The sequence below is a fragment of the Amyelois transitella genome, chromosome 2 (assembly GCF_032362555.1).
Source record: "Amyelois transitella isolate CPQ chromosome 2, ilAmyTran1.1, whole genome shotgun sequence".
NCBI lineage: Eukaryota > Metazoa > Arthropoda > Insecta > Lepidoptera > Pyralidae > Amyelois > Amyelois transitella.
The window spans coordinates 4,388,822-4,403,772 of record NC_083505.1 but is presented as its reverse complement, the minus strand read 5'-3'; the positions used below and the strand labels follow the sequence as shown (position 1 = coordinate 4,403,772).

General features: G+C 36.3%; 1 protein-coding gene across 6 annotated transcripts in view; it reads right to left on the bottom strand.

The window, feature by feature from the left end:
* The window catches only part of LOC106142988 (transcription-associated protein 1), a 35,973-nt gene extending 21,752 nt beyond the window's left edge, over positions 1-14,221 (bottom strand). For all 6 annotated transcript variants that reach the window (XM_060951963.1, XM_060944874.1, XM_060954455.1 and 3 more), the window contains exons 1-14: positions 13,808-14,221; positions 9,445-9,750; positions 9,159-9,353; positions 8,778-8,944; positions 8,240-8,475; positions 7,683-7,887; positions 6,985-7,182; positions 6,315-6,588; positions 5,548-5,754; positions 3,546-5,354; positions 3,122-3,320; positions 2,542-2,777; positions 2,017-2,257; positions 1,380-1,581 (exon numbers count right to left, since the gene is read on the bottom strand). In XM_060951963.1, coding sequence (XP_060807946.1) covers positions 1,380-1,581; positions 2,017-2,257; positions 2,542-2,777; positions 3,122-3,320; positions 3,546-5,354; positions 5,548-5,754; positions 6,315-6,588; positions 6,985-7,182; positions 7,683-7,887; positions 8,240-8,475; positions 8,778-8,944; positions 9,159-9,353; positions 9,445-9,750; positions 13,808-13,954 — 4,622 coding nt within the window. In that variant the 5' untranslated portion in view covers positions 13,955-14,221. The remainder of the gene's footprint in view (positions 1-1,379; positions 1,582-2,016; positions 2,258-2,541; positions 2,778-3,121; positions 3,321-3,545; positions 5,355-5,547; positions 5,755-6,314; positions 6,589-6,984; positions 7,183-7,682; positions 7,888-8,239; positions 8,476-8,777; positions 8,945-9,158; positions 9,354-9,444; positions 9,751-13,807) is intronic.
* Positions 14,222-14,951: the final 730 nt, after the last annotated feature.

The window sequence follows — 14,951 nt, the reverse complement described above, 5'->3', positions numbered from 1 at the left end:
AATTACATAGTTTGTTTGCCGTTCGATTTATGAGATGAAAGGACGGCAAAATATGCATAGTGATGATGGGCAAAAGGTAGCACTGGACAGGCCGAAATTAAAAGCTTTTTATACGAGATCAAGACTCATTTTTATCGCTTAATACACCAAACATGAATACCTATGTATTTGCCCATTATGAGTTACGCTATACTACCCGCTCCTGAGCCTTAATTTTTAAGTAGAATTTTAACTGCAATTGGGATGTGGACTGTACTCAAATAAGTATAAAATTTTACCACGAAAAGGTAGTTTCTATAGTAAAAATAATAAAAAACACAATATTTTCCTCAATAAACAAGGGATTATTTTTTTATTTAATAAAATGTAATCAAATATTTCACCCTCAAGTCACGTGACAATGAACACCAATCAAACCGCGTGATGTCACGCGTTGCAATACAAGAATTTTCGCTGTCAAGTATTATGGTGTTTGTTGATATTTGGATCATATTATTACCGTGATTTCCGTCCGATTATCTTTTTGAATAAATTTTGTTTTCCCATAATGGAAAGTGGATATATTAAGGCAGATAGTTCAAATTTGCCAAGAATTGATTGCTTTACGGTAGCTAATTTCTTCGCAACAAATAGTAACTTCTGCTCTGCTGAATTCAGAAATGTGAAGACATCCATGTAAGTAATATACTCAAAATACATTATTATAGCAATAGTAGGTATTTTTAAATTATAAGGTAAAAACGAAATAATATTTTGCCATATCATTGGCCAACTATAATGAAAGAACGAAACATTGTTTACATTATTTCTAACCTAAAAATTTGAGTTTTCGTCTTTTAAAACTTGAAGAGAAAAATTGTTTTAATATGTACAAGTACCTAAATGTAACAAATATTATCAAACTTACATCAAAATGATCCTCACAGAAATACATTTTACTTTGTGTAGATACAAGTGCCGGATCCCGACGGGCTAATTGAAGCCACTTTTTCCGCATCGTTTTTGTACGTGGAACGTGAATAAACAGTTTTCAGATGTTTTAATAGTTGTACTTTTACACTGCGACATTGCACAATATTTATAAAATTTTGAATTCATATTATTATCACACAACTACGAAATAACTATTACATACATACAACTTCGACAATATTTTATAACGCGTGACGTCACAGCGGCCGTTTGACAGGTATCCGCGTTTTGGCGCGATATTTTAAATGGAATTTTAAATAAATTATTTTAAAGGAATTACTTGAAATAAAAAAATAATAATAAATAGTTTGGGTTATATTTGGTACTTATGCATGGTTTTAAACACTTTCCCAAAAATAGTCCACATCCCTATTATAAAAAAATTAATTTAACAACAAAGCTCTTACCTCATCAAGAATTTAACGAGTGGCTCTCTAAACGGCGAGCCAGCTTCGATCATGAGCGATTTCTCCGTATGGAATATAAGCCGGCACAACACGTCAATGAAGCGAGGCGACGCGGCCGGGATTTGATGGAAAATACCGATGAGAATAATTATCTTTTGCTCGTTCTCCATGTTCTTGGAGATACTTTGGAGGAAATTTCCACCTGAAATAGAGGGAATGTTAGTGGTGTGTTCTGATCTTTTAAGAGCTTAGAATTCAAAATTCCTCGTTCTTGAATTGAACAACATCCAGGATACGCTATGATGAATGAATTACATTTAAAATGTTTTTATTGAGCTGCTTTCATTTTAAGGTAAAAAATAAAGGAAGTAATACATCATTATCACAGTAATTCTTTATACCTTTTGTCTTTTGGGCAAGACATTTTAGAGAAGAATTTGGAACGAAAAATATCTATACGCAGACTGTAAAATATTAGCGCTTTCATTCCTCAATCAGTCTGGATAAAACAGTCTAAAAACTTCTTATACAGTTGCAGCAATTCACAGTTAAAAGTTAGAGAAGTTGAAGTAGTTCACGCTCACGTTGTAGTCGCTGAGGGTCAATATTGTAAAGTAACATTTTGTACAAAACCTACCTCGATCAGTCTGAATAGAATAATCCAATAATTTCTTTAACAGTTGGAGCAACTGTTCACATAGTTTCTCGCTGAAGGTAGAGGGGAACAGTTGCGTCAAATACGAGAGCCGTTTGGCTCCGTTTACGCTCACGTTGCGGTGATCGCCGAGGGTCAGTAGTAAAGGTCTCATCACTGGGTGAACCATCTCCATGTCGATTTGGAATCCAGATAAGAACTTCTGCATGCATTCAAAACCAGCCTGAAAAAAATAATTTTAGACCAATAATAAAATAATTTGGGAGTCTACAAAAAAACACCAAAATTGATTTTAAATTACTATGAGTATTCTCATGATTAGTAACCAAATTGAGATATAAGTGTAAAATTTTTCATCAAATTTGTGATTGTGATGGTAATTCACGGGGCTTTATAGACAAATACCAAAATAACAACAAACTGTTAATAGGTAGGTTTATTACAAGATTATCGTTTCTAAACCATATCACCAAGACACATAAGCATTACTCAAATCTTCAATCATACCTGTTGCAACTCCTGATCATTTCTCTCAAGGGCCTTATACAGCACCTGGAATATCTTCTCCCTGCAATGTTTATCTTGTATGTAATGGCATGATGCAAGTGCTCTCAAGGCAGAGGCGCGCAAAGGCACTAAATTCACGCCTTTATAACACGGGAACTTTCCAAGCATGGAGTCTTCCGCCTCGCAGAGGGATAGTAGTTCGCGGAAGAATATTTTGTGCTCTGTTATACTTAGATCTGAAAGATAGATAAATACGGTCAATATAAAGTACTTACTGTCATAATGGAAAATCTTTAGCTAGTGACCTCAGCCTCGAGCTTTTATCTGGCTAAGATGATATTATAAAAAAAAACATGTGTCATGAACGCTTCACTTTATATCGATTATCAATCTTAGCTCATTGTTAGTGTAACAAACATATGCATAAAACTTACAACTCAGTATAGAAGTTGATCCCGCTTTTCATTCCGGGAATAACTCAGATGGTGATTAGAAAAATACTGAGGAATATGCCATTTTTGGAGTCATAATAATATAATAAATATATTTTGGAATAGGATCTGAAGAAAGAAGAACAAACCTATAGTAAACAGCCTCGGTTTCAAAGTGGTACAGAAAGTAGTTCCATCCATAAGTCCCATCTGCGCATTGGCAGGTTGATGACGTAGCAAATGCTTCTTGGGCGGGATGATGTCGGCCAAAACCTCCCTGTGGGGGTCCATCACGTCCGTCACCGTTTTGTTCTGTAGCTCGGCTATCAGTTCTAATGATTTCATTGCCTGAAAAGCAAAAACAAGATTCGGAAATTTGGAACCAAACATATGTTAACTATATCTTCATACTAAGTTTTGATTACCGATTTCATTGTCCGGTAAGCATAAGGATACTCTATAAAAAACAACAGATCCAATGACGAAATTCAACCAAGTACATAATCAAAAAAATAAGAGTGTTGTTCCATCCAGGTATCAAAACAAGGAAAATAAAAGTTCCGAAATCCTTACCTGTTGCCTCACCAGCAGATGCGGGCTCGTGACCTGCAGCACGAGCTCCTGCAAGACGTCGTGCAGCGCGCGCGCCTTGGCCGCGGCCGCGTCGCCGTCCGCGTCCGCCGCGCCGCCCGGGCCCGCCACGCACACGCGCACCAGCCGCTCCAGGTTCACGACCGCCATGTCTATGGCCCCCGACGACACCTCGCCCGTCAGGTCCATCATCACGAACAGCAGCGCCTTCAGGAACGTGAACACGTGCTTGTACACCCACTCCGGCGTCATCTTCTCGAACATGAACTTGACGCTCATGCAGCCTCCGAGCTTCGCGTACCACGCCCGCTCGTAACACAGCGCCGACATCCGCTCGGCCAGGTACTCCATCAGCGGCAAGCGGCACGCGCGCTCCTTGCTGCCCAGCACCGTGGTCGCCGTCTCGATCATCAGCACTAGGGCGAGGTGGCCGGGCTTCGATAGCTCTTTCTCTTCGTGCCCCATCACTACTGCGATCGCGTCGACCAGGACTAATGCGTCTAGGCCTTCTTTAGGCCCGCCGGTTCCCGCGAACGGGCCGGCTTCTTGTGCTATCGCAACCATAGTATAATGACGCACGAGCGTCACCATTGTATGTAGCACGTCGTTCCGCAAATCCTTTATAGCAGCGGCGACGAACATTCCCGTCAATGCCGTGCGTTGGGTGTTTCTCACGATAGTGTTCGAACATTTATAGTATGGTCCATTTTGGGTCTGTATTTTACCTTCGAGGAAACTCGGGTGATTGAACAGCTTTTGCAGTGTTTGCTTGTCGTCGTCCAAATTAAGCGACGCTGCCAAATAACAACGTAACACTTCCCAGCATTGGCGGCGGTAAAAGGGGTCTGTTGTGCTCGACTTCAGCGCGGAGAAAGCAGTTTCTATCACTTTATCTACTTCAAAATCAATAGGTTTGGGTTGGTCCTGGAAATAAGCCTGTACAGCTGGTGGCGGGGCGTCGGTTTCGCGGTAATCGAGTCGCTGGGGCTCGATCATCATTTTACGATTACCGCCGCCGAACTTGCCTAAAACTCTGAATGCAATTCTTGCAACTTCGTTGTTGTGTAAAGTTCTCCAAAGTGCCTGCATCAAGTCAGCTCTAACGGGTTGAATATGTTCATACAAAAAATCAGGCTGTAAGTTATCCACGCAGAGCTCCAGCGTTCGCAAACCTTGCGAAATAAGTGTGTGGGACCCATTCAAAGCGGACACCAGAGGATCCATTAACATGGGTAAATACGGTAATAGACTGCTTAACCTTACAGGGACTGTTAAGCACAACTCGACGAACAAATCTTTCATATGTTGCTTGTGTAGTCCGCTCTGAAGTCTATTTAATCCTTCCAGCAGATTAGGTAGTAATGGTAAAAATTCTTGGTATAGTAAATCGTGACTGCCGCCGCCTATGGAGCGGAACAAGGCCCGAAGTAAAAGGAAATAGTTGTAAGGTTCTTTAGCCGTCATGGCGTAGTCCATGGCTTTGTTAACGATACTGTGTAAATGTGGTCGTAACATTTGTTCGTTTTCAGTCGGGAACAAGCTAACTGATCCAAATACTAATTTGAATAATCTCAGGTATAAATTAGAGCGCTCTACATTAGTTCCCATTTCCTCCATTCTCTTAAGAAGGTATTCAACAAGGACTGTGGCGAATATCGGCGAGGTTGCTGGATTCGATAAAAATGTGTTGGCTATTATTTGTAGCGTCATATTTTTGTTTATTCTTTCCACCATGTGGGAAATTGTCGCAGTAAAAATCTCTTGGAAAGTTTGAGAGTTCATCATGGAGAACTGTAAAGAAAAAGAAAAAGGTTGAACTGAATACACTAATTGATTGCAAGATTGTGACTTAAATGATGATTGGCAAGAATTTATCAAAATAAACAAAAAGCTCAAGTTTAAATTACCACTACATAGATTCATCAGTCTAGTGAGTACCAGCGCCTTTGGCGGTCTTTTTCTAGCAGCACACTATCACACTCACCACTCCGCTGAAGTGCTCGAGCACCTCCTTCTCCTCCTTGGAGCGCACGTGGGGCATGGCGGGGGGCATGGCGGGCGCGCGGGGTGCCGCTAAAGTGTAGATGTCCAGGGATTGCAGTCCCCACCGCACCAGCCGGATGAACACTAAGGTCTCACGAGCGCTGAATTGCTTTTGAGTGGTCGTGGTGGCACCTTCGGCGTTCGTCGTCTGTAGAAGAGGGAAGATTACTCAAGCGCCATCTAGCTATAAATGATAATAGTTTGTAGGGGCGCCATTTTCGATATGTTCCTCTGCCATTGCCTTTTGTTTATCAAGGGACATGGTTAGTTTATTGCCCATATTGTGCACTTTATTGTCCTTTGTATTTGAAATGAAGACTATCAAGATTATATTTTGTTATATGAGAATTCTTTGCCAAAATCTTTAAGCGGTGTACTGCTGCAGTTGTATTGGCGTAAATAAATAAATAAAATGGGGCCTTGCAGATAAAGGACTTGCCTAAAAAGTCTACCTCGGCTGTTTCTAGTACACCAGTATACATTTCAATCAGATATTCATGTCGAATAATAGAGCTTGTCAAAACCTGATATCAGAGGAGATATCATCAGTTAACTCAATCATCTAGTCATAAATATAATTTTAAAACTTTTTAATTAATTACAAATATCCATATTGCTAACTTAAATCATCACCACGCTAGAGGTTATTAAATGGAATTGAAAATAATGTTTCTTGTTTCAATCTGCTGGCAAAATAGATTTACTTACTTTACAAGAAGCGCAACCCCAAGTGATCGTCTTCACGCCACAAACCAAGGTCTTCACTAAAGTTCTATAGTCTCCAACATTGAGGTTGTTCATCTGGGAAGCAGGGAAGCCTATCTTGGACTTATCTTCTGGTTTTGTTGTGCTGTCCAAGAAGTCTGGTGAGAATTTCTCCTCTTCCACTTTGACCTCAGCAGTGGAGGTGCTTGGAGCAGGCGTGGTGGGGGTATTTGGGGTTGTTGTGGTGGCGCCATTGGTAGCGGGAGTTGCTTGTTTGCTATAAAACAATTAATATTTGTATAGTTCAGAAAATCAAATTGCACACACATTACAGATTAAGTAGGCCGTCATTTTTGCCATACTGAACCGCAAATGTGCAGGTTCGGCACATTTGTTCCTTACATTATATTTGTCCGCCTTACTACTTCAGTCTTTGAGACTTGTATAGTGTTCTAATAGCTTTCTCCAGACACAAAATCATCAATCTTTTTCAATATACGTGTTGTCGTCTATATTTTTCTAATTGCCATGATTCCTGCATAATTATTTTGCTTTGTTCAAAAACTTCATGCAAGCTCGTCGGTTTCAGGTACTCTTGACCCAACCTGTTGCCCAGACGTCCTATCTTTACAGTAGACAAAACTGGTATATTGGTAATAACAATTCAACTTACCACTTCGCCATAAGCGCGGGCAGTTGCAACTTGGATATGGTCTTGAACTTGAGCACGAACACCTCTAATATCCGCATCAGCAGCTGGCGACCCTGCGGCTGCGCTGTGGAGGAGGAGGTGCCCGCCGCTTCGCTTTCGGAGCGCTGACGGATGCAATCCACTAAGTTCAGCAACAGCTTGCATGACATCGTTTGGATGCTGGGGAATTAGTTCTTTTATATAATGCAGCTTAAATTAATAAGAAATAAGAGCATAGTGGCGGCGTTCATTTTGAATGCCTCCAGCCTGGGAAGGAGTTGGGCCCAAATATTCAACACTATTAACAAAAAGAAAATATTTGTATTTTTTATGTTTGTAACGAATAAACTAAAAAACTAATGAAATGATTTTTACGAAATTTGACACAGATATAGATAAGACCTTCGGAAGCGGCATAGGCTACTTTACTTCTGAAATTTCCTACGGCAGCGAAGCCCATAAATTAAGTTTTTAATAGAATATAAAGTCAAATATCATCACTTAAAATAGCTGTTATTCTTTGTTAATCCCGTTAAGAAACAAAACCAGATAGTACATATCTTGTAACACACATGATTGACAAGGCAACCAAAGTCAACTCTCATAAGTATACAAATATATATGTGATCATAACATAAAATATATAGTAGAAAATAGACACCAAATTAAAATGAAACTACCTTGTCGGCAGCGATTCATCATGTACATTCTTAGAGAACAAATGAGCGGCGATGGCGAGATCACTTAATGGTAGGTGTTGTCGTACATGATGAACCAAGTCAGCCAGGGTGGAGTACGCCAATGGACGGAAATTCTCGTGGACAGTCCAGCCTCCACCAAGCAGCACGTCTTCGTCAAACAGTCTCTCCATGTAGGGAACGAATTCTGTTGAACAATATAAATTAATTCAAGGACAATAAAAAGGAAGACGAAAATAATAATAGGGTTGCTGATGATCATTATACATTGCTTTTGAAATAGTCAACTGCTGACTGCTGAAAAAAAATGTACAAAAGGCGGACTTAATGACGTTTGGCACTTTTGGCTGGCAAAGAAAAAATTTAAGTTGGTGGTGCGAATAAAATATGGCATAGATATAGGCGTTAAATGCGAGTGACATACTACAACATTACAAATTAAATATTGATTTTACAAATATGTATCGCATCTTTATCTCCTATTTATACTGAGCCAATAGTACTATTTTGCAAAAAAATAATAAAATCTTTAAACTCACTTATCCTTAAGTCTGTAGCTAAGATATGTCGTGTAGCAATTATTAATTCTTTCCTCAGATGCGCCACCTCAGGAGGACATAATGTCAATAATCCAATAATTCCTTTGACCATCATATTAGCGTGGCCTGCAATAGTTTCTTGGTATATCCTTATAATATACGCCAAGAAAGCTAATGTTTTTATTTGTGCACCCATAAAATCCACAAATACTTCTTTATTAAAAGATGCAGATTGCCTGAAAAATAAAAATATTAACATGAACTGAAACTGAAAAATAAAAAATGATTATTTATAAAATATGACCAAATGACAAAGCTTAATGTTTTATGGTCTTTTGAGTGTTGTCCAATAAATGGAAAATATTTTTTTTATTATCCACCCATGGCTTAGCTAATGTGTTAATTGTTTACTCAGATGTACCTATTAGCTATGTTACTGTTATGAAGTTTCATCGAAATCTGTTCAGTTGTTTTTGCATGGAAGAGAAACAAATAATAATGAATTATGGTCACGCCAAATGGAAGTTGAAAGGCATACCTGTGTGTAGCTGCTGGTTGCAATGTGATGGTCTCCATGATTAGAGGTATGAAATTACTGACCTCCTGGTGAACATTCTGTTTGTACAGTTGATACATGAACACCACGATGATTGGTAGCTCTTGTATCACTTTCAATGATAGCACAGATCTAGGTATGAGATTATACTGAAAAAAGAAATCAGGTTTTAAATATCTGACAAACAAAGAGTAGTAGTAGAGCCATGTTTTGGAAAATTACTTTTTATTAACCTTTATGTTTTCATAATATTAGCAATTATTTTTAATGTTCAACACCCATACAACTGAAGGTGGCCTTTTCAAGACTATTGGGTATGTCTACCCCGCAAGAAATATAGACGTGATAATATGTGATACTTACAGTCACAACACTGCCATCAAGTAACTTCTTTTCTGTATGGATGGGAGTAATAGTGTATGTTTCTTGGAGCAGTTGCTCTATGTTAACCTCGGACAAGTCCTTCACTCGGATTGTGGGTTTTGGTTCAAATATTTTTGGCAAATGATTTGGCAAATCAGAATAAATACCCTTTACCCAGTTCAAGAATTTGTGAATCTAAAAATCAAAAGTTTATTATTTCATAAATTAATATAACATCAAGTTATTAATCAGCACAAAAATATATTATCAAATAATAATTTCTTACATCAACTTCTGCGTTATATGCAGGTCTATTTTGTTTATGAATTTCCATGAAGATCTTCAAGCACACTAACACATTCTCTTCATTCTCAATTTCCATCAATTTCAGCATCAAGATCAAGATATCTTTTATGTATTTCTTTAAAGAATCATTTATTGGCAGCCGATGTATCATTTCCAGAATTAACTTCCTCACTTGCTGAATGTTGTACTCAGCTATGAAATGTGGCTCTCCGTCTTGTAATATTTTAAGGAATATCTTTAAGGAATGGTCAAGGAATTGGGGATACTGTGGTGAACTTAATATGACCTGAAATAAAGACAACTCTGATTTTATTACTGACCATAACACAAGTCGGCCATACTAAAACTATAGGGTGGCTAAATTACTATAAGGTCGAAAAATTTAGCCGCCTAGCTAGAGGATAACAGACATTCAGATTTCTCTTCATCTTAAATAGTTATTTCCATTACAATTCAATGGAGATAAGCTCCCGGCAAAAAATACAGCAGCATTAGAATGGGTAGGATGAAATTAATTAATCAGCTTTCCATCTTTGCAACCAGATCACTAAAATATCTACAGAAGAGTGTTCAGAAGTGGCTAGAATTAATGCAGTTGCATTCCAACCTTGGGTTTGATAATGATTGACATGCAAGTTATATGAAGGAGCCAGAAACCTATCCCCAATAATTGCTGAGTAAGTGTGATATATTGACTTATATTGAGAAAACATGGAATAATAACATAACTAAGGAATACCTTGGGGCTCTGCTTATTTCTAAAGAAATTTCTTCCAGCAGACTCATGACAAGGCATTGGTGTGAACATTATATTAAAATAAAATTACAGTGCTGTGTAGTTCCCGGCACCAATAAAAAATAGAGTAAGATCCCAGAGCCGTAAGACACAACTTATTTTCTAAAGAATGGATCTTTCGATTCTCAGTAGTCTTTCATGTACTTTTAATACCTGCATGTTTGTGAGACTTGCCCAGTGACACCTGCGCAGGTACCAGGCGAGAAAGGTAACTAAAAATCACAGTTACTTAACTTAAATTTTTATGACTGTTTTTTATATATATTTTATAGACTATTACTCTGAAGTCATATCAGAGAAGTCAGACGCTTTCCATGCGCCAGAACTTTTGTCAGACGCTTTAAAGCTCTATCAAAAAAAAATTAACTTAATTTATTTTTAAATGTCTGACTTTTATATATGTTATTCAGATAACTATTACAAAGTTGTATTAAATCAGTCAGACAGTTTGTAATGACCAAACACCCCTTAAACACAAGAATTACTCAGCCTCGAGTATGAGCGCGATAGCACAATGCGCATGCGCGTCAGAGTAAAATATCTAATATTTGAAAAGTACTTACTGTTTTCAATTTCATATTTTTGCATATCTATTCAAATACGATGAAATTTATAATTAAAATAATAATTAATCATTTTTAAAATTATATAATATATTGCATATAAATAGGGGAAAATGAATTTTTTGTAGCAATAGCCTTTCAAAAAGAATGATTTTTAATTTATTTAAAAAAATATATCTATTATAATAATTTCAATAAAAAAATAATTAATTATGATTAATCAATTGAATAATTATTTTATTGTCTCTTTATCATCTTCATCATCAAAATAATCATTTGAATTTTCATCATTTATTAAATCTCAATACTGTCCACTCAAGTCATCGTCCTCATCATCAGTTAGATTGTCGTTGCTGGCAGAATATTCCGTAAAAATAAAATCATAAACAATTAAAAAATAGTATAGTAATAGTAAACCTATAACATATAAATGTAAGTGAAAGGCGACTAAGGGATAGGCTTACAAACTTGGGATTCTTTTTTAGGCGATGGGCGAGCATCCTGTCACTATTTGAATCTCAATTCTATCATTAAGCCAAACAGCTGAACATGGCCATTCAGTCTTTTCAAGACAGTTGGCTCTGTCTTCTCCGCAAGGGATATAGACGTGACCATATGTATGTAGTCTACTTTAATTTCGACACCACCGCAACGGCTTCGATGGTCCAGTGGTTAGCGCGTGAGACTGTGAAGTTGGCGGTCGAAGTTCGAGTCCCAACAATAACAAGATATATATTAATTTTTATTAAAAATATTTTTTTTTGTGTTGTTTGAGTATTTATTAAAAAAACTGAAAATCAAAATACTACATATAATCATACGGTAAAAATATTTTGTCTGTACATTTAATATTTTGACTGAAACAAATAGAGAATTTTTTTTACATTTTTATTTTTATATACAGTATGCAATATATTATATAATTTTAAAAATGATTAATTATTATTTTAATTATAAATTTCATCGTATTTGAATAGATATGCAAAAATATGAAATTGAAAACAGTAAGTACTTTTCAAATATTAGATATTTTACTCTGACGCGCATGCGCATTGTGCTATCGCGCTCATACTCGAGGCTGAGTAATTCTTGTGTTTAAGGGGTGTTTGGTCATTACAAACTGTCTGACTGATTTAATACAACTTTGTAATAGTTATCTGAATAACATATATAAAAGTCAGACATTTAAAAATAAATTAAGTTAATTTTTTTTTGATAGAGCTTTAAAGCGTCTGACAAAAGTTCTGGCGCATGGAAAGCGTCTGACTTCTCTGATATGACTTCAGAGTAATAGTCTATAAAATATATATAAAAAACAGTCATAAAAATTTAAGTTAAGTAACTGTGATTTTTAGTTACCTTTCTCGCCTGGTACCTGCGCAGGTGTCACTGGGCAAGTCTCACAAACATGCAGGTATTAAAAGTACATGAAAGACTACTGAGAATCGAAAGATCCATTCTTTAGAAAATAAGTTGTGTCTTACGGCTCTGGGATCTTGGACTAAAAGTACTCCATCTCTTTCCCATGGATGTCGTAAAAAGCGACTAAGGGATAAGTTTACAAACTTGGGATTCTTTTTAGGCGATGGGCTAGCAACCTGTCACTATTTGAATCTCAATTCTATCATTAAGCCAAATAGCTGTATGTGGCCATTGTCTTTTTAAGACTGTTCGCTCTGTCTACCCAGCAAGGGATATAGACGTGACCATATGTATGTATGTATGTAAAATTACATTAAATCACTGATATTAATAAACTTTAAATGTATTAATTTATATTATAAATATAAATATATACGGTTACACTGATTGAGTTAGCCTAGAAGTAAGTTCTTTGAAACTTGTGTTACGAGATACTAACTCAACGATACTATATTTTTTAATAAATACTTAATATAGATAAACATCCAAGACCCAGTTCTTTTCTCATCATGCCCTGGCCGGGATTCGAACCCGGGACCTCCGATGTCACAAATAAGCGTATTACCGCTGCGCCACAGAGGCCATCAAATATTAACAAATATCAAATAATTTAACCTAAATGTAGTGTACAATAAAATAGTGGATTCATCATAATGACAACAACAGGTAGATTTCTTCTACTCCTCTCTTAAAACCTGATAAAGATTTGAAAAAGAGTAGCTAAGTGAAGCAATGATATGCTGGTTCTCATTTTTGAATTTTAAGGTGTGTTGCAATATATGTTGCAATAAATGTTCTTAGAAAGAAATTCTTTCTAAGAACATGCACAAAAGCTTCAAATCTCAAACAAAAACTAGACAATGAATAACATTTTTTTTTGTATTGTTACCCACAATCAAGGATACTTTTACAAGGAAACATGAGGGTACTTTTACATTGCTATGGTGAGTCAATAAAAAAAAAGTACAAAAGGGTAGTTACTAGGTTCTCAGTAAAGTGTTACAAAAAATATACCAAAATCCACAGGGCGATCAAATTTAAATGTGCACTCCTTATCTACAGTAAATTGGCCACATTAAAATGTGATAGCTATGGTGGCAGATTCCTGAGTAATAGAGCCTGCACAGCCATTTTGTTACAAACAAAGCCATTTTGGTCGAATTTGTGTGATGAATTTGTATTATAGTATTGCTATTTAATTCATAATTATTATAGTATTGCAAGAATCTACTGAGTGGTGCTTTGATATTGTCATTGAAACAAAAACTGCTGCAGTAGATATTTTAAATACACTTCAATTTTAGATTTATGTTGATTAATCAATGGTGTAGCTGTTAAGATTTTTGGGAATCAGAAGATGATCTTCCTTAAAAAAAAAACTGAAAATGTAGAATAATGTTCTTTTTTTAACAATAAGAATGATTTCTACTTAATCAAGGGTTTGAAATAAGAGAAAATATTATTATAACTGAGGGTAGTAACACAAATTATTGTACTGTGCTGTTACCTATTGTTAACTATTGAAAAATATTAAAACTTTGTTGCTACTTAGGTGATAATACCTCAAAATTTTCACTAAGCTCTTGTGCCGCTTTCAACTTGATCTCGTCTTTAGCCCCAGGGTCTGCAAGCATGGTGACATAGCTGCGATATGTATTCATTTGAGTGTGAGGGTCTCCTGGGCCACCAGTTGACATAGAAGCCATCATGTTGATAAAATTTACAAGACAATCTTATTTTTAGGTTATCAGCATTATTATTTTATCTTCTAGCGAAAGCCGCTATGCAACTTATTTTTTACACACAATACAATTTACTTCACGCTTATTAATCCATTTTTAACAATTTACAGTTTTAGTGTTAATTATTACTGAAAGTTCTCAATAACAAAATAACTTCACGAAGTCACCGAAAATATAATAACAACAAAATAAAATTTAAATGAATTGAATGGGACGGGACAATCAACCAACCAAAAACATGAGATGAATGAATGACAGAAAAGAGAACACATTATTATTTTGACACTTACGACGCTACGCTAACTTCAGATCAATAGCACATCCAATGAGAAACAAAGAATACATTAATACAAATATGGAGTCATTGCTCTGATTGGTTCAAATAATATTCCTAGACTTATATCCATCTAGTGTTGGGCGTTGGGCTAGACAACAAAATCGAGGAATGTTTACAGAATTCGAAAAAGTACTTGTTAAGGCCAAAATTAATTATAAATAAATAAATATATACGGGACAAATTACACTGATTGAGTTAGCCTCGAAGTAAGTTCGAAACTTGTGTTACGAGATACTAACTCAACGATACTATATTTTATAATAAATACTTATATAGATAAACATCCAAGACCCAGGCCAATTAGAGAAAGTTCGTTTCTCATCATGCCCTGGCCGGGATTCGAACCCAGGACCTCCGGTGTCACAGACAAGCGCACTACCGCTGCGCCACAGAGGCCGTCAGTAATTTAGTCAATGCTTAAGTCGAGATGTTATATTATTATTTATTTTAAAATATCATATATTGCGACGAAATTTTCTGTTAATAACATGTTTTTTTATGTATTAAAAAATTTAATTTGAATTGAATACATAATGGGCTCTCTTTACTTCACGCGAGATTCTTGCTAAAATGTAAACACAATAAGTGGGGATGTAGAGCCGATTTACAGAGACTTCACAAATTCT